This window comes from Chiloscyllium plagiosum, unplaced genomic scaffold (genome assembly GCF_037043375.1).
Source record: "Chiloscyllium plagiosum isolate Xiang-an unplaced genomic scaffold, Cpla_swu_hap1 HiC_scaffold_9, whole genome shotgun sequence".
In the NCBI taxonomy this organism is placed as follows: Eukaryota; Metazoa; Chordata; class Chondrichthyes; order Orectolobiformes; family Hemiscylliidae; genus Chiloscyllium; species Chiloscyllium plagiosum.
Window position 1 is genome coordinate 77388313 of NW_028270147.1, and position 20325 is coordinate 77408637.

The window sequence follows — 20325 nt, forward strand, 5'->3', positions numbered from 1 at the left end:
CACTTCAAGTGCTGATTTACCTTCTTTCATCTTCCCAAAGAAATTCCACCTGGTGCCTTTTCATTTTATTGATCCTTTTTTTTAGCCATATTAAGTAAAACGTTTGTACTTGTAACTGAGAGTTTCATCTGGCAGTTCCACCTGAGCTTGCTTGATGTTCCATATAAATTATCCAGGAACCAGCAATGGCTCTGAGTTACCAGAGATTGCTGTTGGCCTATAACCTGACCATAATAATTTTCTCCTCACTGCTTTCTATATTGTGTATTATTAGTTGACTATAACCTGCTATCTTGTTATTGGCAGCATTGTTTGCTGTTTTGTACTTCAAGTATCCTACTTGGAGAGCACTAAAAATCTGCTCTTTTGTGATGATCTGAACAAAGTTTTAATTCTTAAATCTTGCCCGATAGAAAACTGAGCAGGCTAAGAGTTCAGCTGCATTTATTGAACACATGGTTTTGCATGAGGAGTTTCAATCCAGTCTCTATTTCCTGCATGAATATTTCTAATTTTGAGGCGACATTTCTGATTAGCAAGGTTTGTGAAGGTTTGTAGCTCAGGTTGAGGTTTAGGGTGTAGGTTTGCTCGCTGAGCTGTAGGTTTGATATCCAGATATTTCATTACCTGGCTCGGGTTAGGGTTAACCAGGTAATTAAACATCTGGATATCAAACCTACAGCTCAGCGAGCAAACCTACACCCTATTTCTGATTAGATTGTGTTGACAGTCTTGTGTCAATTCTGTTAAGTGCGCGTTGGTTTCTGATCTGCTGACCTTGGATATCAAATAATCATTTTCGGGGGGGGGGGGGGGGGAATTAAAAACAAATGAGAGATAACTATTCAGATATTATTTTAAATTTTCTGAACTATTTTGTATGCTTAATTATGGTATCTTACAATTTTGTGTAATAAATAATTGTTAACCCTTTGGAATGCTTTTCTTTTGGGTGGCTGGTCTAATCTTTAATTATAGCATACATCAAAACATACAAGAATATGTATTTTTACTATTGTAATTTTTTTGTATCTGTGCAATAGGCTTATTGGCGAAGATATGCTGCTAGAAGACAGCTTCGGCGAATGCAGCACTCTTGTATTCTCATACAAAGCCACATAAGAATGAAAATCGCAGTCACCACTTATAAACGTACAAAAAAGGCTGTTATTATACTTCAGAGGCATTTCAGAGCCCATCAGTTAGCTTTAGCTGAGCGGAGGAATTATTTAAAATTCAAACAATCAGCTGTTATAATACAGTCTGCATTTAGAAGATGGAAAGCTCGGAAACTCAAAAAGCAGGCCAAGGCTTCGGTATTACTCCAGAAATACATAAGAGGTTTCCTCTGTCGATATAAATACAAACTATTTCAACGATCCATATTCATGTTGCAAACTTATGCTAAAGGATATCTAGTAAGAAGTGCAATCAATAAGAGGAAGAAAGCTGTTCTTACACTGCAGAAGCACATAAAGGCATATGTGACAGGAAAGCGTGAATATGTTTCATATCAAAAATTGAAATGGGCTGCAGTAGTATTTCAATCTGCTTACCGTGGCGTACAAGCAAGAAAGCTTTATTGCCAAACAAAGTCAGCTTTAGTAATCCAGTCTACTTTTAGAATGTATCAGCAACGAAAGAGGTTCGTTGCCATTCGGAAAATGGTAATCACAATGCAGACTTCAGTAAGAATGCGGTTAGCTCAGATTAGGTACCAAAAATATCGTCAAGCTGTCATTAACTTGCAGAGACGTTTCAGAGCCAAACAACAGAGGTGGCAGGAGATGCAGCATTATCGAAAACTTAGACAGGCAGCTGTAAAACTGCAGGTGGCTTTTCGAAGATGGCAAGCTCAAAAAAAGATAAGAGAAAATAAAGCTGCAGTTAAAATACAGTCATGGTATCGAATGTGTAGAGAAAAACAGAAGTATTTACGTCAAAAAGAAAGTTGTATACGAATACAGTCATGGTATAGATGCTGCGTTGCTCAACATGCTTTTTGCACTGTCAAAATTGCAGTGCTGGTCATTCAAAAATATTACAGAGCTTACCGAGTAAGAAAAGCTCAAAATGAGAAGCATATGTTGATGCTCAAGGCGGCAATAACCATACAAGCTTACTTTCATGGCATGAAGGCTCGTAGGTTTGCCAAAAAATTGAAAGCTGCATATATTATTCAGTCATACTGGCAAATGAGAAAAAAAAGATTAACATTTTTACAATCCAGACAATGTGCAATTACAATTCAGGCCTATGTGAGAAAATGGCAAGCTCAGCGAAGATATTGTTCAATGAAAGCGGCTGCTTGTATAATACAAACTCATTTCAGAGCAATTACAGCTCAAAAAAAAGCTCAGTTTGAGTACAACACATTAAGGTCTGCAGCTATTGTCTTACAATCTGCATACAGAGGGCTTCAAGCACGAAGACAGTTTTGGCTTTTACGGTCAGTTGTAAAGATACAGTCTGCTTTCCGGGGATATGCTTCACGGAAAAAGTTCATGAAAATTAAAACCGCTGTCATCAAAATTCAGGCCTCCATGAAAATGGTGCAAGTACAAAAATATTACAGATCTCTTAAGAAGTCTACACTGTACATCCAGAGACATTACCGGGCTAAAAGACTTGGCTTGGAGACGCGCAAAGACTATCTGAAGAAAAGGGAAGCTTGTGTACGTCTTCAGTCTGCTATTAGATTGTACTTAATGCAACAGCAGTTGCGTTTATGGATGGAATCTGCAGTTAAAATTCAGTCCATGTTCAGAATGCATAGACTAAGAAAGCAGTTTCTTAAGATTCGTTGTGCTGTTGTCATAATTCAAAGAAAATTTCATGCCTACACTGAAGGGGTTTGTCAAAGACAGAAGTTCTTAAGAATCAAAGAAGCCGTAATATGTTTACAGGCAGGTTACAAAGGTTACAGTGTGCGCAAAATGATTCACCTTCAGCATAAAGCAGCCACCAAAATCCAGGCAGCATTCAGAGGGCATGCATCAAGGGTCAAATACTTGGCAATGCAAAATGCAGTCATTGCAATCCAGAGATGGTATAGAAGTTCCAAAGTTAGTCAGCATCAGCGAGTTCAGTACCTTAATATTAGGACAGCAGTGATTATTCTTCAAGCAGCATTTCGTGGAATGGCTACAAGGGAAAAATTAAAAGTGCAATATAAGGCTGCAGTAGCCATTCAAACTGCTTTCCGGAAATTTCAGGCCCAGCATCAATTTGTACTATTAAAGAATGCTGCTTTAACTGTTCAACGTCGTTTTAAAGCAAAGATCATGGGAAGAAAAGAACGTCAAAAATATCTGAGAATGTGCCAATCAGCAATAATAATTCAAGCAGCTTATAAGGGCATGATGGCAAGAAAAGAATACAGTAGAAAATGGCAAGCTTGTATTACGATACAGTCTTGTTTCAGAATGCACAAAATGCGTGCAAAGTTTCAGGCTATGAGATGTGCAGCATTAATAATACAGAATCGATTCAGGGCACATGTGCAAAGAAAATATCAGCGTCAAAGATATCAAAACATAAGGTCTGCTGCCATATTATTGCAAGCTTCATTTCGTAGAATGAAAAGCCGGAAAAAAGTGAAAGAAATTCACAAAGCTGCAACAATTATCCAAGCTGCAGCTAGATCTTTCTCAAGCCGAAAGTATTATACTACTCTTAGAGCTGCTTCGATTTTATTGCAAAGGCAATTCAGAGCTTTGGCATTGAGCAGAAAGCAGCGAAGAACCTATCTATCTATCCGTGGCGCAACATTAACTATACAAGCTGCTTATAGAGGCATGAAGGTAAGGCAAGCGATTCGGCACAGGCACCAAGCAGCTACAATAATACAATCTGCATTTAGGATGCACAGAGTGTGCCTTCCATACCAGGCCTTAAGGCTGGCAACTATAATCATACAAACTCATTATCGAGCTCACCTTCAAGCGAAAACCTATCGTGACATTTACTGGAAGCTTCGCAACAGCGTTCTGCTCATTCAGGCTGCGTACCGGGGAATGATTGTTCGACAGCATTTAAGAAGCATGCATAAATCTGCAACATTAATACAGAGTTACTATCGAATGCACAAGGAACGACAGCGTTATAAGAGACTCTGCTGGGCAGCCACTGTTGTGCAGAGAAAATTCCGAGCTTGCAAAATTAGAGATGCCTGTGTGAAACGCTATAATGATGTTAAGATAGCAACAATTCGTATTCAAGCTTGTTTCCGAGGAATGAAAACGAGACAAGAAATTAGGCAAATTTGTCAAGCTGCAGTAATTATCCAGAGAAGAATTCATGCCTATAATGACAGAAAAAGATATCTGTCTCTTAAAACTGCCACTATTGTGATTCAACAGCGTTACCGTGCACTTCTGCTTACTCGGATTCAACAAAAAAATTACTCCACTCTTCGTAATGCAACCATATCCATTCAAGCTGCTTACAGGGGAATGAAAACGCGTCGAGAGATACAATGCGAACACAAGGCAGCTACAGTCATACAGGCTACGTTTAGGATGCACAGGATGCACCTGCCATACAGGGCGTTGAAAGTGGCTGCTACAATAATTCAAACCCATTATCGAGCTCACCTTCAAATGAAAACAGATCATGATAATTACATAAAGCTTCGCAATGGTGTTAGACTTATTCAGTCTGCGTACCGGGGAATGATGGTTCGACGGCATTTGAGAAGCCTGCATAAATCTGCAACATTAATACAGAGTTACTATCGAATGCACAAGGACCGACAGCGTTATAAGAGACTCTGCTGGGCAGCCACGGCTGTGCAGCAAAGATATCGAGCATGCAAAGTCAGAGATGTCTGTGTGAAACAATATAATGATGTGAAGAGTGCAGCAATTAAATTTCAGGCATTTTACCGTAAGAAAAAAGCACGTGATTTGACTAAAAGAATTAAGGCAATTCGCCGAATTACATCATTCTTGCAGATGTGCGTTGCCAGAAAATTCTTCTTGATTCAAAGATCAGCTGTGATAGTACTGCAGGCAGCTTTCCGTGGTCATCGAGAAAAGGCACGCTATAGAGCTATGTGCCAGGCAGCTATTTCAATCCAAAACTGGTATAGAGCTTGCAAAATGGGCCGTTTGCAGCTTGTGCAATATCAGTCCATGAGGCAGGCAGCTATCACGATTCAGACTGCATACAGATGTATGGTTGTCCGCCGGTGTGTTAAACAGAAAAATGCAGCTGTTAAAATTCAGTCAACATTCCGTATGATTCAACGTAGGAGAACTTTCCTCAAAATAAAATCTGCAGCCATTGTAGTGCAGTCTCACTTCCGGGCTAGAGAAGCTCAAAAACTGTACAAAAAATATAAGCTAGCAACTACTATATTACAAGGCTATTACAGATCCTACCTTTTGATGAAGCAACATAGATCAAGCTACTTGATATTCAGGCAGTTAGTCATCAGGCTCCAAGCCAGAGTAAGAGGAAATTTTGCCCAACGACATTATAAGATGATACTTCAGAGCACAACAAAACTTCAGGTAATACTGTATTTCAAATAATATATTTAAATTGGCTGTAGTATGTAAGTTGGTACCTTTTTGTAGTATTATATAATCAGTATAGTTGAAGTTTTAATTTAGAAGTACAAACAATCTTGTGACTTCATTAAATAGTTCCTTAACTCACTGGGGATGATTAGGAGGCAGATTTCAGTTTGCCTTTGCTGTGCACATTGTTCATTGAACAATAATAAACTTCCTTGTTTTGTTTTGTCTTCCCTGACCACCTGTCATTCTATTTTTCAGCATTCTGTCTTTGCTCACCACTTGTGGGAAATTTTATGTTGCCTAATGAGTGATTCAACAAAGAAATGCTCCCAGATAATTGGCTATATTTGCAGCAGCAAATGTGAAATGCTTTTTAAGAAAGATTTAGATTCAGGACAATGGGGAATAATGTGCCGATGAAATATTTTCACATTTTGCCAAAACCAAGACTTTTTGATTCTCCCTTTTAAGGGATTTTATTTCAGTTTTATTTATAAAAAATCTTTGCAGGCCTGTTATCGTAGGAAAAAACAAAGGACGATATTTCTTCGAAACAAGAGAGCTGCATGTGTGATACAGCAACACTACAGAGCTTATTGTCAAAGAAAGGTTGAACAAGAAAAATACATTCAACTGAGGCATGCTGCTATCGTAGTTCAGGTATTTCGCTCACAAATGCTAAATAGTAGGAATTTTTTTCTTCTTCTAATCTGTTATTCCTTATAAAACAGCATTGCTTGAGATATTCCCCAGCTAAGTCCTTTAAAAGATTTCAAATTTGACTGAAATTTATGATTAAGTCACCGCTTGTCTTTTTCAAAAGAATTCGATTTTCTATCTTTCACTCTATAAGGACATACTCCAGAAAGTATAATTGTTCGAAGGATTTATCAGTCAACAAATATATATTATTTAAGACATGTGTTTTGCATTAAATTTTAACTAAAAAGCTGTTTTTCTAATGGCCCTGAATATACAACCCCTGACTTTGGCATTGCCTTTCCTTTCCCCCTAAAAGGTGATGCAAAGTAGCTCTAATACTGGATTCAAACCAGTTTTTTTTTTAAACCTACAATTTTAATGCCCCTGCCCCGATCCTATTTAGTTATATGATTAACTAAATAATATATCATCACATATATTTTGTATTCACTGATTTTAAAATTGTTGTTTTCTTTCTGAGGAGCCCTGACAGTAAAGTGTTATACTGTTGATGTGATTTCACTTGACTGCGCATAGTCTTTCCGTACGTTTACATTTAAATGTGCATAGTTGTACTCAACAGTTAATCTGATCCATCACAATTGCAACAGTTGATTCTTTGACAAAATGCTGCAGTGCCATCTGATAGATTTTGTCACCTTGGCAATGACTGCTAATCTCATAGAACTGGTGTGATGCAGTTGGTTCTCAATTTCACTTCAAATTAATCAAGTTTGGGACTTTTGAAAGAATCAACATTCTGCTCTTCACATCATTTGTCACTAAAAGTCTCTTGTTTAGTTTTGTTTCCATTTTTATCCTGAATATCTGTCCTTACTATACAATTTCATCAAATATGTGCACAATTTCTAGACATTGTCATTAAACTATTTATACTGAAGCACTTTCCTTCAACTTTATTGAAATGAGCTTTTTTTCAACTCCGTCAGTTGATCCAATTATAGAGTATATGTTCTTTGGGCTGCCTTTTTCTCTTCACCTTTCAATAGTTGATGTCTTTTCAGAATTTCATTTTCTTAGTTTTTTGTTGTGTTCCTTCTCATTTTTATTCAAGGCTCACTGGCCAGGCATACATGATTGAGTTTAGAGGAGATGTTTGCATAAATATAGCTACCTCAGAGTGCTACATTTTTTTTTAGTTGAAATATATGATTTTACTTACAACTGCTTACTGTTCTTTCTGACCAACTTCGACATCTGTTGTCAATAAATATTTTATTCCATTTTATAATTTTTTGTCAGAATGCATTCCGTGGATACAAAGCAAGGCAGCTAGCCAGAAAAGCAAGAGCTGCGCAAAAAATCCAGGCATGGTTCAAGGCTCAAATTGAACGTCGGCGGTATAAGTCCATACTTGACTCTGTTATATTCATTAAACAGCGATTGAGAACAAAACGAGAAAGATTAAGGTAACATTTTATTGCAAATAATTTGTTAAAAACGACACCCTGTGTTTTTTTAGTTCCAGAGAAAACAGAACTGTTAGCTTTTACTGATAGCAACTTCTGACATGATTACAGTTGTTGCCTTGTGAACTTTTATTATGCTGCATAGTCACGTTTTTTTCCTGTTATAAAATCCCACTATATTTTCTTGTCTGACCACTTGTGCATGTAGTTAGTTTCCAAACAAAACCTGTGTGGTAACTTTTAAGTTGATTTGTAATAGCACAGCTTAGCAGTTATATCAGTTAGCACATGAACTTTAAAATACGGAATATTTTGGAAGGAATTCCCTACTTTAAAGAGAATGCTGTTGTTCTAGATGCAATCAACACAGAAATCAGACCTCTGCTGTGAACTTAAATTTATCACACAACATTCTCATTGTAAAAACATTTTAAGTGTTAAATCCCTTGCAGCTGCATTTTCAGTAGTTCTACAATTCTTGGTCTTGCTATGCTGCTAAAGAATAATTTAGATAGTCTGCTGAGATAAAGTATCTTCTTAAGAATACCTTAACACGTCTTCAGCTTGCCTTAAAGTGAGAAGAGAGATCATGTGACATTACATAACTTTCTGTGATGTACACACTTAAAATCACATCGTAGTTAGACCTTCATTCCATGTTTTGGTTCTGATAAAAAGTATGCTGTTTCAGCCTCAATTCCATGCTCCCTGTAAAATGGTCTAAAAATGAATGATTGTCTGTCCTTTGTACTGCCTGGTTTACTATCTGAGAATTTATCAAGTTCACTTCCTAGGCACCAGAGGTAAACAAAGATCAAGAGTTGACTACTTTTTTTATCCTGATTTAAATTTTCTCTTTTTTTCAATATAGTTTGATTCGGTTGCATTTTCTTGTATTTCACAACTAGGTTCTTAAGGATCCGGGCTGCCACCATTGTTATTCAGCAAAGATGGAGACTAACTGTTGCAACAAGGAGATTGCAGGATGAAAACAAGAGAAGGACATTGGCAGCAATCAAAATTCAGGCCTTTTGGAAAGGATTTAGAGCCAGAAATCAGCTGATGAAGGTAGACTGCATTTTCCTCATTCATTGGGCATGCTTTGCATTTGAGGGATTGGCATAAACATACTGGGTTAGAATGTCCACTCTGTGCAACGTAGGAACAAATTGTGTGCATTTTCCAAGATTCAGATGTCAGCTTAAAACCGGTTTCTGTCATTGAATTCAACATTTCCTTGAACCAACGCAAACTGGCTGCATAATAGAGATAACGGATTTCCTCACCCCTCTCCTGCTGTCAGTTACTTTAAAAGACATTCCTATGATGGATTTGAGAGTGTTCACCTGCACAGCTTTATTAATTTAGGCTAAAAATGAGTTTATTGCAAAAGGAAGCATTTACAGTGTGTTTGTAATGTACCACCTGTGAGTACCCACTAGCAAATAATTCCAATTAAAACAAATTTCAAAACATAACATGATATTATTTAGTATCGTTCATGCACAGTCTGTTCCTTGTAAAACAAATCTTTATCAATATTTCAAGTATACCTTTGTGTCAATAAGCACCTAGAATATTTTATGCCTCTTTAAGACGGCTCTTCATTCTGTGAAAGATCTCCATGCTTATCAGAAGCAAAATACTGCAGATGTTGGAAATCTGAAACAAATGCAGAAAATGCTGTAGAAACTCAGCAGTTTTGGCAGCACCAGTGCACAGAGAAACAGTTTAATGTTTCCAAGTCCAGCATGACTCTTCTTCAGTAGGTGTTCAGCTTCTCTACAATTTTCTGCGTTTTCTCCATGCTTACTACTTTGAACTAAGATGAGTGCAATGTTATGGTTGGGGACCCAGTTTCCAGCATGATGTTGATTAAACCATGTTAAACTTTGCAGACACTCCAGTTAGACTGGCTGTGAACTGAATTAAAATTCTGTCATCTTTTATGGTGAATTGTGTTGAGTATGGAAGCTCTAAACTTCTGTTTTCATTTAGTTCTGGGATCAGGATTCAAATTCGGACGAAATTGCTAGTATTACATAATCTTTATTTTCAGACATTTGAGAAAGTTTGAGGAAGAAGTGAACCTGAATAATTTTTACCTAGTTTCTGAAACAAAACAGGTACATTGGGAAAAGATAGCACGATTGGAAAGAATGAGATTCTCAACGGTGATAAAAAGAAGTTCCAATTTTCCACCCAGGTTTTAATGGTGAGACGAGAATGTTGTTAGTGAGTGGTGAGAGGCCTGTACAATATGCAGTTTACTGGTGAGAAACTAGATTGTGGCAGTTATGAACATAAGTCTGGTCTGAAACTTCAGGGCATACTACATGGGCAGCATCCACCTGCATCCTTCAGCCATGAAGTTTGACTTCAGAATGCTCCAGCCTTCCATTTATCATGGCACATATATAACTCCCCTAGAATTCTGTTTGCCACTTCATTTTGGAGTATACCAGCGCCTTTCAATGCTGTGTACCTGAGGCTACCTTTGTGCACAGGGACAGGCACCCATTTCTTACATCAAATTATGGTATATCTCCGGGGTCTTTGCTTGCTCCCTTAATTCTTACTTGGATGTATACTGCATCTCTGCCTATGTCTTGCGTTTAATGCCACTAATATGCTGATGAAGGGCTTTTGACCGAAAAGTCAATTTTCCTGCTCCTCGGATGCTGCCTGACCTGCTGTCCTTTTCCAGCACCACTCTAATCTTGACTCTAATACATGTTATACTCAGCACTGCATAATGTAGCTGATGTTAATAGAAAATGCTCCCATTCAGTAAATGTAGGAGACAACTGTGGTCATATCTTCGAGGTCTGCATCAATTACCTTGGAAGCAACTGAGGCTTTATGTCCTTGATAGCTCAGGTTCTTACTTCATTTCAATGGCTATGTACCTTTATAAGGGTGGCTGCTAGGTAACAAGACCAACCCTCTACAACCGTGGTTGATGACTCATTTACTCAACTTGCTGACTAAAGTCAAGTTTAGATAAAAAGCAACCATTTTTCCTCCAGGGCGATGGTAAAGCAGAAATTCTTCCCCTAAAGATTAGTTCCAATGCTTGTACAGGTCTGGTGGGAGCCCTGCAGTACAGACCAAACAGAGGATGTTACATAACCCTTGCTTGATGTATTTTGGGCAATGAAATAGGAAAAGAGGCATGTGATGAATGTTGAGGAGCTGGGAGATCAGCAGCAGGAGGAAAATAAGGGCATTGAACAAGCAGAAAATCTAGATAGAATAGGGCAGCATTGGACATAACAGGCCAGACAGGCCTTAGTTGACTCCTGCTCCCAATAAATGAATTGGGTGAAGTCATCATTCATTGACTGACAAAATTTGTTGTTCAAAAGGCAAGCAACTCTTCTCACTTCCAAAAACAAATGCAGATTGTTTTAAAACTTTTTTCATAATTTTATTTTTCCTGCTGTTAAATAATGTTGATATTACTAGCTGTCTGAAAGCTTTCTGATATGTGATGCTCCAGTATGGAGCAATGCTAACCTTCTAGGCTACCCCAGGTACTAGGGAAAGATTCGCTCTCCTTCAGATAGGGTTCAGGGTAACCTGTGTAGCTTCATTCTTGCAGCTATGACAATCAGTCAGACAGGTGTTAATGTAAAGATGTTAAATATTTACGATCGTGAGTTCTATTTCTAATGAAATGTTATTCATGTTACCTATATTCGCTGAGAAGCTTTTTTCCATTTCCATCCCACAGTGTGTACAGTGAAGGTCTAGTATGACCTGGTGCGCAACTAGGCTTGATTATAACATTGGTGGCCCAAATGGTCCCAGCAGCAGCAAATATTTCCTCCACAGGTGAGGGCACAATTGGAATGAGTGCACTGAGGTGTGGACATAATGGGGTGAGCAGCAGAGAATTGCCTGATGGAGCTCATGATGGCAAATCCGCTGAAGCTCCCCAAAATTGACACTTGCCTAAGTTTTGAGTAAAATTCTGCACCAGGTGAAGAGAAGACATGGTAATGCTATGCTTAACTCTTGAACTAATAGCCTTGCAACTTCAATCAAAAAAGGTCCAGGTCATTGCATAATATTTAATTTGTCTGCAGTCTTTTTGTTTGAAATTGGCTTTGAGAACTGTAGACCATAATTAGTAACGACCATTTTATTGCAACAAGGGATGATGATTTTGATATTTTATGTGGACTACAACCAGGATTACATTGGGTGTGTTACAGTGTCCTTTCGATGAAAAATTTTATACTGCTTGTGCAGATCACTCTGCCACTCTTTACAACCCATTTCAGATACAAATGTCAGTGGTAGAATGCAGGTATGACTGTTCACTTGGTTTAACTTCCTTGGTTAAATTCTATTCATTGCCTCTCCATACAGTGATGTAATAAATAGATGGCCAATTAATATCATGAATCACAGGAGTCCAAGACCAGATTTCTGGAAAATAATTGGTTACTTCTGCTCTGACTGAAAATTTTATATTTTGCCATCCTTTATATGTCCACAAAGAACGATTTATTAACCTGTCCCAGACCCAGTCTCTGCTTCAGTTTTTAAATGTTTGAAGTAGGATGTCAAACTTCAAGTTACTGGAGCAAATTACTTTTCAAAAATTATTATACCACCAATACTAATTGTTTATTTTTGGGGTTACAGAAACATGAAGCTGCCTTTCAAATTCAGTCTGCTTACAGAAGTTATAAGCAAAGGAAGAAGTTTCTTCAGCAAAAAATGGCTGCAATGGTTATACAAAGAATTTACAGAACATGGCGACTTGCAAAAACTGAAAACATGAAATACAAAAAAATCAGAGAGGCTGTAATTCTCTTGCAATCCATATGTCGTGGATGGCTTTTTCGCAAAAAGGTATGATGTTAGTAAGTAGAATGAGTTCTAATTTATTGAAGCTCATTTTTAGCTCAGTTAGCACTCTATAAACCTCCCAGAATATTATATGTTCATAGAAAATACTTGTGTAATTTGGTTTTGAAAGCATGATGATTCTGCTTCCACCACCTTTTCAGAAATTGCATTCTGAATCCTAACTACCTGTTGTATAAAAATATTGTTCTTCATGCCACCTTTAATTCTTTTGCCAATCTTTTATATTTTTTCATTAAAATGGAGTATCTTCCTTCTATTTATTCTGTTTGATTGCTCATGACTTGGAGCAGTTTTATCATTACTCTTCAACATCTTCACTTGTCAAAGATGAACAAGCCCAGTTTCTTTGATCTGTCAGCCTGCCTGAAGCTTTTTTTGTTCCTGGATTCATCCTCGTGAATCTTTTCTGCACCCCCTCTAGCCCTTTCACATCCTTACCAAAGCATGATATACAGATCAATACAATGTTCAAGTTGAGACCAATCTAATGTTATATGAAGATTCTTCATAATTTGTTTTCTTTGTACTGTATGCCTTTGTGATAAAGTCCAGGATTCAGATTCATTAATAGCTGTGCTTGACCTGTTCTTCCAACTTCAATTTCTGATCCTATACCAACAGGTCCCTCTTCTGCTGAAACTCCTTAGAATTACGTCCTTTGTAATATTACATCTACTTATTCTTCTTACAAGTCTCTCACTTCACACTTTTCTGTTACATTTTATCTGCAATTTATTGTATTTCACCAGCCTTCTCTTCTAGAAGTCTATCATTATCCTTTTCATGTTTTAGAGTAGTTTTCAAGTTTGGTTATCTCCAAATTTTTAAGTTATTGCCTGTATGCTCAAGTTTAAATCATTGATATGAGTGATTCATTAAAATAGTTTGCAAATATTTGACAAAGATGATCAAAATTCAAATTAATTGAAACTGAAAGGAAACAGCAAAGATTTCTTGAATAGTAATTTTTAAAAAAATTATCAGTGCAACACAATGTTGTAACATTCATCAAGGAAATGTTTGTGATGCGAAAACTAATGAAATGGACAAAACCTTAATCATATACCAATGTAATCACCAGATCAGAAATCTAAAAGGATGACAATATACTATTTCAAAAGGGAAGTAGAGAGGAACTGATAGGAATTACGGTCACATTTGCTGATCCTAATAACTGAGTAGGAAGCACCTATCAGCTAAAATAACTGTAATCATGGCTTTGCTCGTCTTGGCTTTTGCTAGTCCTTTGTGACATCCACATCTATATTTTTGGCTATTAACTACAATCTGATCGCATTGCCTTCTTTATATTTAAAAATGATCATTAGCATTCACAGACACCTGTAAGTGAATTAATTACAAGAGAGTGTAACTGGGTTTTCACAGAATGTATGTATCTTTGGAAATTCTTCAGATCCTAAAGAAACCTGGAAAGACTTTGTTCGATAACCAGACCTTTGGTTCAGCTGCTTTGTTCTTTTTAAAGTCTGTAGTACCTTACTTGACTTTGCTTCTTCTAAAGTTTGAGTTGCACTGATATAAAACTTGAGTTTGAGTACTATTTATGATCATTAGTGGCAGCGCTATCAACTGACAACATGGAATAAACCTCCAGTTTTATCTGACTAACTAACATTTTTGTGATGAGTGCCACAGTCACAAAGCCTGACCTCAGGAGGGTCTCATCAACCTCAATGCCATGCTACTGCTGCCAACAATATGATGTCACACTAGAGTAGTGTAGAGTAGATTTTATTTGTCATTTCTGCCATATGCAACTGATACAGTAAAAAACAAGGCAGCATTCCTCCAGGACCAAGGTACTGCATGGCCAGCACAAATTACATAATCTTCTCAGCTGTCCTCACTATCCATTGTGCAGGGTCTTATGACCTGAGACGGTGCAATTCCCAAACAAAGCAGTGATGTAGCAACTGAAAGTACTCTCAATGAACCCTCTGTAGAATGTGGTGAGGATGGGAGGTGGGCTTTCCTCAGTCAACGCAGAAAGTAGAGGTGCTGCTGGGCTTTCTTGTCGATGGAGCTGGTGTTGCGTGACCAGGTGAGATTCTGTGCCAGGTAGACGCCAAGACATTTGGTGCTTTTCACGAACTCCACGGGGGAGCCATCGATATCCAGCAGAGTGGTTGCTCTGTGCCCTCCTGAAGTCAACAACTATCTCTCATTTTGTCCACGTTCATGGGCAAGTTATTGGCTCTGCACCAGTCCGTTAGTCACTGCACCTACTCTCTGAATGCTGACTCGTTGTTCTTGCTGATGAGACCCACTGCAGTCGTGTAGTCAGCAAACATGATGTGATTCGACCTATGCATTGCTGCATAGTCATGTGCCAGCAGGTTGAATAGTAGTGGACTGAACACACAGCCCTAGAGGGCTTTGTGCTCAGTGTGATGATGTTGGAGATGCTGTTCCCAATCCGGACTGACTGAGGTCTCCCAGTGAGGAAATCCAGGATCCAGTTACAAAGATAAGTACAGTATTTCCTCCTAGCAGACTCAGCCTTCCAATCAGGTGCTGAGGAATGCTAGTGTTAAATGCAGAACTGAAGCAGGGTTTTAATATGCCTCATCGCAAGCATCTTGAAACACTCCATGATGATGGGTGCTAGCGCAATGGGGGTGTACTTGGTAAGACAGGATGCTGAAGACTTCCTCAGCATGGGGACGATGATAGCGGCCTTGAAGCACGTTGGAACTATGGTGCAGCTCAGGTGACTGAATTTGACATTAGCTTTAGTAGGAAGCAGGTATACTCTATACAGCTCCTGAGATTCATTCCTAAAATTCTAGCACCTGGCATAGATGGCTGGCTTCAGCTGAGATTGGTCCTTGGGTCGGCTTCTGCTGAGTGTTGTGGCCCGGGATTCCCGCAGCCCAATGTGGATGGCCTACTTCGTGACTTCCGGCAGCCCACTGTGGTGGTCTTCACTGGCTTTCTTCAGCAGTACTGTCTTCCTGAACCAGGAGCCATGAACTTGACTCAGATAGGCTTTGTCTTAGTTTTTAAAAATTCTCTTATCTATGCCTTCTGTTATTAATATAGGTACTGTAGTATGGTGACTTAAACACTTTTCACTGTTTCTTTAAAAAAAACACAAGTGACAATGATTTACTATTCTCTTCTATTTAAAACTTTGGCCGTTGTAATGCCCTGCGGTTGCAAAGAAGATTTCCACATCCTCCTTCAAATTGTGCACAAATTGGGAATATTTTAGGAAAACAAAATGTGTTGCTGCCTAAGTGTGTTGGAATTATTATTAGGTTCTAGCTGCTGCAATCTGTCTCAATTCCCTGTCTTTCTGTACTTGTAACTCTTGCTCAAACTTTAAATGTTTCCTTCCTGAATCACTTGAAATCCACTTTATTTTGTCATCTCTGGGCTTCTCTTTCAGTTCTTCTCTTAGTCTTATCCTTTCTCTTTTGCTTGAAGTTGTTATTCTAGCCTTCATTCTTCCAAGCAAGTTTAAGGTAACTTTGTTTGTTTCAAATTCTGTGACTTCTACTTGCCCTGCTCAAACAGCATCTTTACTACCTTTGTTGTACATGCTTTAAGGTATATGTTAAGGTCTACTTGCTTAGCTATGGTTTATAACTGCCCTATGTTTAGTGATACTAATTTTTGCTAAGTTGAATCCACTTGCAGGAATGCTTTCAAGTCAAAAGTCGCCATCTTATATTGCAAGTAATCCCAAAGCTTATTGCTGTAATTCCCTGCTTTGTTTTAACAATTTTGTCTTTTTCTCATTTCCGTCCTTCCTTCTTTTAAGTTCAGATTTTGATATCTGTGACTGATCCGCTTTGGCTAGTAGCCATTTGTCACAGACAGGAGCTTGTATGCTTTCTTATTTTCCACGATCAAAGTATTTTTGTTCTGTGAGGTAAATGTATTTTCTTGCCTACGGAGTGGTTTGTCTCAATTTAAATAATTTTTTAGCATCAAACTTTTTAGTTTAAAACTCGGCAGATAGTTTATTACCCCATATTTATCTCAGAAGTTTAACACAACATCTCAACTATCATATACCACAAAGATTTATCTGCAGATGAAGAGGATAAAGAGTTCTTTTTTTTTAATTAGTCTCTTTAATTGAATTGATGCTCCAAATGGAATGGAAGCCTTGTATAGCAGATAATGCATGGTAAGCTTCAAGGTTTCTTGTAGCTGAATTGCCAAGGTGTCAGGAGAACCTGAGGTGGAACAGATTGGGGAGAATTTTTCTCCTACTTAAGTTATTGTCACCTTGGCTACATTTTTGGCTTGCAGCTTGTTCAATAGCTTTTTGTAATGTTTCAGATGTTATCTTTGATCATGTTTCTGAATAGAACAGCTTCTGCTGTAACTTTTGAAAGAACAGGTAACAAACATGATGTCTTACTCATAGCCCGTTTCAAGTTCAGTTATCTTTTACCAAAATAGCGTTGAGCTGGTATACTTCCTGAATTGTGGCTATGCACACCAAGTGTTTGAGACAGCTATGTCTTGGAATTTGAGATGACAAATCATTACAAGACTGTGAAAGTTTGATAGGATTCATTTTTATATTTGCCGAGCACCCATTGAGTTTCAATCACTGTTATCCACAGTGAAGCTAGAAAATTGAGCAGTTGGTACGTTGTCTTGTTTGGTCCCTTCTTTAAAAAGGGACTTGTGAATTTCACACGTGGCTGTGTTTGTATATAATTAAATATTGTTTTTGATATTTGCCGTATTAAAAGGCATAAGCAAAAGTGAGTACTGGAGATCAGAGGCAAGATTAGAGTGGTGCTGGAAAAGCACAGCAGGTCAAGCAACATCCGAGGAGCAGGAAAATCACCGGTTTGGCCATTCCTGATGAAGGACTTTCGCCCAAAACACCAATTTTCCTGCTCCTCGGATGTTGCCTGACCTGCTGTGCTTTTCCAGCATCACTCTGTATTAAAAGGCATGTTCATTTTAAAAATACAGCTTTAAAGTCTTCATGCTGTACTGGACATGACAACATCAATCCAAAAAACAACTCTTCATTATTATTCAATGTTCCTTATCACTCAAGTGCAGATTGTTCTGCTATAATGTGTGCTTTGTCAACACACATTCACTGTAACGCAATTGACAAATTGGGAACACTGTTTCTAAAGCACAAACTTTTAAAACATGTGTTGACTGTAATGCAATTGCATCACCAACACTTAAAGCACTGTTTCTAAAGCACGTTTTTTCTATAACATGGCATTGCACAAAACTCAACCATCGTGTTATAGAAGAACTGACTGTAACTGTATTCATACTCCCATAACAAAATTTTTAATTGAGGCATTTTTGCCAGCAAGTTTATTATATGTCTCTTAATTAAATACCTTTGTGAAGTCTATAAATAATATAAAACCTGTCATCTAAAAATTCAAATCAAGTTCATTAAACACAATTTATCTCTACAAAATTCATGCTAGTTTTCTTTAATACACAACTGTCTGAAAATTGATGAAATATGTTATTCACTATAAATTGTTACCAGTCAGGAAGAAACTGATAACTGACTTAATTTGTTGAGGAAATCTGTGCAATATAATCATCCTAAAATGAGTTATCAATTTAATTTTTCTCCTAATTGTCAGTTGGGGATCATTTAAGATTTTGGTACAGGCTGGATTTGGTAAATGGGGTGAATAAAATTCACCAAGGCTCTTCAGACAGCGTCTTCCAAAACCACGCCCACTGCTATCTAGAAGGACAAGGATAGCTGCAAGGGAACAGCACCTCCCAGAAGTTCTCCACTTAGCCACTTGCTATCATGATTTGGAATTAAATGACCATACCTTCAGTGTTGCTGTGTCAAAAACCTGGAACTCCCTCCCAAAAAGCATTGTGTCTACCATAGCAAGTAGACTGCAATAGTTCAAGAAAGCACCTGACCATCACTTTCTCAAGGACAACCAGGGATGAACAGTAAATGCTGGCCCGACCAGTCGTGTAGAAATCCCATGAATTTATTTTTTTCAAAATGACTCTAAATAAAAGGTAAATCCGAGTTGGCGTCAACTAAATGAAGGGAGAAATTATGCTACGTGGTCACAGCAGTGTCTAAAATAAATTTATTAAAAATGTTTAACATGCAAAAGCAAAGTTGCAGCTCCAGTTGCTTGCATTCAGGGCACTGGGAATGAAGACAGCAAATGTGAAAATCACTACTGCCCTTTAGGATTGTTGGGGATAGTCCATTTTATTTGTCGGTATAAGGAGCTAAAATTAAGAAGTGGAAAACTATGTTTGGTCTCAAGATACATATTTAAATTGAACGTATATTTTGTTCCAGAAGGCTGTATTAAAGATGTAAATTGTCTGTTCAGATTTCAAATTTTGACTTTTACATAATAACACTCGAATGCTATAAATGCCTATTTTGTTTCAGTATTTATTTTTCCTCTTCCCTTTACAGCTTGTTGAACAAAAATTGGCAAAAAAGAGGCTTCGTTTCACTGCTGCTGTTTATCACCATCTTTGTGCTTTTAAGATTCAAAGAATGTACAAAAGATACAAGGTTCTTAAAAGTGCGCAAGAAGCAATTAATTCTGTCATCTTTATCCAGGTAAAAAAAATGAAAAGGGTGATGTTCAATCCAGGTGATCATTTTAAGACAGGGATTCTTAAAAAGTTGGAAGTTTACCACTTGTCGACAATGAAGAACTGGTCTACTACATATGTTAAATATCTTTTACAGTGTCTACATTTTACCAAAAGAGATTAATCCCATTGTTTTATGATGACTTGAGCCTTTACAAGTCTTTTAACTTTTTCTAAATTTTTACCATTATTTGAGAATATCTAATCTTCTGAAGAAATGGTTTTCATGTAACATCAGATGAGATGACAGCACAGAAAGAGGAACTTTGGCTCACCGTGCCTATGCTGACCAATAGGTACTAATCCCACTACCTGCACTTGGTCCATTACTGCTCTGCCCTGGCATTTTAAGTGCTTGTCTAGAGGCTGCTTAAATGTCGCTCCTCTGTTCATTCTGCCAAAGAACAGGTGGGAAGTCAAGTAATGAGGATGCAGTCACTGTAGTAATGGCCATCTATACATAAAGTTCCAAAACAGAAAAATGAATGAGTTGTGTTTGAGCATGGATTGTTGACCAGGATGTTGAATCATTTATTATTTGAATAGCCAGCTGGAAGCTTTGCTTTAATCTCTCCACTTGAAGATCACACTTCCAATAATGCAGCATTCTAAAATGTCAGCGTTGATTTTTGAATTTGGAACATCGATTGAGACTTGATCTGTGCACCTTGTGTCATATAATCTCATGCATGCTAGTATTGCTCAATTGAGTTACTGCTGCCAAAATTACTTTATTACCTTGTTTTTAAATTACCTTATAACCACTTGTTCACTCAGTCTGCTTGGACTATTTAATCTATAATGTATTTTGACACTTCTCTAGCTTTTCCCAAATCCATTTCTGGTTGAGTGGGTGTTGAAGGTCCCCTTGATGTTTTTGCTAGGTTGAAATGGTTATTTGTTAATGTACAGTATTACACGTATATTTCATTATAGAGATTGTTCAGAACTTGTCTTCAACGCAGAAGATATCTTGATGATTATCATAAGATTATTGTAGTTCAACGGACAGTGAAGATCTGGCTCATGCGTCGTCACAAGGCTGCTGTTGTAATTCAGAAAGTTGCAAGACATTTCCTTTATAAAACTCGGAAACAAAGATTTCATAGTGGAGTTATCAAAATACAGGTACTAAATCTTTGATTGTAGTTAGTTTCAGTTAA

At 37.7% G+C, this 20325-nt stretch overlaps 1 protein-coding gene across 4 annotated transcripts in view; it reads left to right on the top strand.

Annotated features, from left to right (window-relative positions):
* aspm (assembly factor for spindle microtubules) overlaps positions 1–20325 on the top strand; it is a 58875-nt gene that overhangs the window by 28968 nt on the left and 9582 nt on the right. For all 4 annotated transcript variants that reach the window (XM_087990850.1, XM_087990851.1, XM_043699799.2 and 1 more), the window contains exons 18-24: positions 1044–5516; positions 6036–6185; positions 7491–7657; positions 8566–8725; positions 12314–12523; positions 18978–19127; positions 20099–20290. In XM_087990850.1, coding sequence (XP_087846976.1) covers positions 1044–5516; positions 6036–6185; positions 7491–7657; positions 8566–8725; positions 12314–12523; positions 18978–19127; positions 20099–20290 — 5502 coding nt within the window. The remainder of the gene's footprint in view (positions 1–1043; positions 5517–6035; positions 6186–7490; positions 7658–8565; positions 8726–12313; positions 12524–18977; positions 19128–20098; positions 20291–20325) is intronic.